Raw genomic sequence first — 3080 nt, forward strand, 5'->3', positions numbered from 1 at the left:
ATGACGGAGGAAGAGGTGGATCTTGATATAGAAAATTACCTGATGAATGGGAGAATCATGGAATCAAGTCATATGGGATCTTGTCGATTTAATAGAGAAAAACATCAGTGACTGGTTCATGAAATGAGAAAATAGCTGAGAGAAAATTAATATCAGATCCATAGAATCTTGTAGAAACTGTATAAAGGCTTTCTCTCTTCATCTGGAATGAAACAAACTAAATAAACGGAGCAACGTTTGCCGTTAAGGGTTAAATTAGAAATTCGTGCTTGGGCCAATCTTTCTTGGACTCATTTAATGTTGGGCTTTGTCCTAACCATTAAAAAAAATTATAATGTGGTTTTTGGTTAAAATTTAAAGTTTTGGAGCCCTTATCATTAGTTTTCCTTTTAAACTATTGTTTTTGGCCGATTTCCCCTACTGTTAGTTTTCCATAGATTGCATCCAAATTAACGATAACTCTTATCATGTCACATCCCGGCCCAGGCCCCCACCACATCCCGAGCTTGACTCCACCGTAGCACGATATTGTCCACTTTGGGCCCCGACCATGCCCTCACGGTTTTGTTTTTAGGAACTCACACGAGAACTTCCCAGTGGGTCACACATCATAGGATTACTCTCGCGCAAACTTGCTTAACTTCAGAGTTCCGATAGAACCTGAAGCCAGTGAGCTCCTAAAAGGCCTCGTGCTAGGTAAAAATGGACATATAAGGCTTACAAGATCTTCTCCCCTAGGCGAGGTGGGATGTTACAATCCACCCCTCTTAGGGACCCGAAGTCCTCGTCGGCACACTTCTGGCCAAGGATTGGCTCTGATACCAAATTGGCTCTTACGAGACGATCTGTGAGACAATTGATATTTTGATTTCCGCGATGTTTTTCCGGGGTATGTCTTTTGAGATGTTTTTGGCATGCTAGGGTTTTGAGTAAACCTATCACTTACTATGCTAGTAGTTTTCTTTATATAAACTGTGAGGGTTAGTATCTTGATAACTATTTTATTTTTATTGTATATATGAACTTGGTCCACTCACTTTTGTTTTGCGCACCCATTCAGGTCTTAGAAATGAGGACTATGACACAACGTACGAGGCATTCCCCTACCAGTAACAGTCTATCATTCACTTGTGTGATATCTTGTAATGATCTTTCATTTTGTGATCTTGAATTAGAACGTATTCTGTGCACTTTAGACATCTCCTTAAACTTTGTTTATTACTTTTAGATTTTAATGATTATTCATGTATATTTCCTCCTAATCATTACTCTTGTATTCAATAAATGACTTTCGTCACTCTCGGGTGTCGACCAGCACGTGCCTATGCGGGTATTCAGGAAATATCGGGGTCGGGACGTGTCATATCACATGCACACCACCTGACTCTCCTTTGAGGACAAAATCGTCACTTTGCTTGACCTTTAGACATAAAAAATATAGAATCACACAAATTTGCATAGGTTGACATTTTAGAAATCTAGGGTTTTCAATTACTTTAAAGAACGAAGTGACCGAACTATCCTCACATGTTGTGCACATGATTCCATTTAATAGAAATATGGATGGAATGAATGAAATACTAACAATAGGAGGAAATCGGCCAAAAAATTAGTTTGAATCTTTACTTTTCCAATTGAAAAGTTTCGAAAAAAAATCGAAAACTAAGTGAAAATTCAGAGAGGAAATTAGCAATCCCCTCAATCCTAATAACTGATGCCAATCTGAAACATATACACGTCGTATTGGGTGTGGGCTCTTTCCGGCCCTAATTTGTTACGGCCTACACCTAACCAGGCCTAGCTTAACATATGGCCCCATTTTAACAACACAAATTAGGATACGAAAACAAAGACGACACAAATCTACAGCTAGGTAGTTTTATCTTTAATGGGTATATTTGTCCTTTCACTCTGATAAATAAATTCAATAATTAAAAAATAAATAAAAAAGGACCGTGATTTCTCTAACAAAAATATCCACAAAACCAAACCTCTCTCCCATTACTTCCTCCCAACATTTCCGAATCTAAACTCGTAACCTTCCTCTAAACAACTTCATGCCTCCTCCTCCATCTCCATCTCCATCTCCTCCTCCTCCTCCTCCTCCCCACCACCCCCACAGCCATGTAATTCCACAAACACCACCTCCAAAACCCAACCCAAAGCTCCTCTCTCTAATCATCAAGGCCCTGGTGATGACCTTTATAACCTCCCTCTTCTTCCTCTTCCTCGGCTTCGCCGCCACCGTTCTCTTCCCCTTCTTCGCCGCTGGCGCTCTCCACCGCCGCCGCACCCAATCCCCCCATCCCTCATCTGGGTTCTCTCCCAAACATCTCAAGGCTCTCCCCCAATTCCGCTTCAGAGCTGCCCTGCCCCGGCCCCAATCGCAATCGTCGTCCTCGTCGCCGTCGCCGTCGCCGCAGACAGACTGCGTTGTTTGCCTCGACTCGTTCCGGGAAGGCCAGTGGTGCAGGAAACTCCCGGCGTGCGATCACGTATTCCATAGGCGCTGCCTGGACACCTGGTTGGTTAAGGTGTCGGCGTGCCCGATTTGCCGAACGCGTGTAAGGTTAGATTACGGGGACACAGAGTCGGTGGTTGATTTGGAAGGAGAAGAGGAAGCAAAGTACTTGTGGAATTTTAATAGAAACAACAATGGTTTGAGGGTTTGAGGGTTTGATAGGACTTGCAATGTAAATTTTGTGCATATTTTGAGATTTGTAACATACTTGACACTTTTAAGTTTCTTTTCTTTCCTTTCTATTTTCAAATTTCTTATGTATAATAGATGCTCCGGGTATGAATTTCAGCATGTTTGTGTTGATTTTTGTTTTCCAATGAATTGAAGTGTATTGTCAGAGAAACACTTAGTTTTAGAATTTATTTGTATTTTTATAAATAATGGGTGTAAAAAATATTATCATAAAAATACCTTCAGTTATTTTAAAAGAACTTTGAAACAGATTAGGAGTTTAATTGTGGCTTATAAGAAATGATTTTCAGAGTCTGGTATCGTCGTTAAGAGATGAAAATAAACTTATCTAAATGTGGTTGACGCGGCACGGCTTTGTTTCTTATAC

At 40.7% G+C, this 3080-nt stretch overlaps 1 protein-coding gene across 1 annotated transcript; it reads left to right on the forward strand.

The window, feature by feature from the left end:
- Positions 1–1973: 1973 nt before the first annotated feature.
- LOC126609403 (RING-H2 finger protein ATL56-like) lies at positions 1974–2864 on the forward strand. The gene has a single exon (XM_050277341.1). It carries the CDS (start codon positions 2058–2060, stop codon positions 2670–2672), a length of 615 nt encoding a protein of 204 aa, XP_050133298.1. The 5' UTR covers positions 1974–2057; the 3' UTR covers positions 2673–2864.
- Positions 2865–3080: the final 216 nt, after the last annotated feature.

The sequence above is a fragment of the Malus sylvestris genome, chromosome 16, assembly GCF_916048215.2.
Source record: "Malus sylvestris chromosome 16, drMalSylv7.2, whole genome shotgun sequence".
Taxonomy (NCBI): domain Eukaryota; kingdom Viridiplantae; phylum Streptophyta; class Magnoliopsida; order Rosales; family Rosaceae; genus Malus; species Malus sylvestris.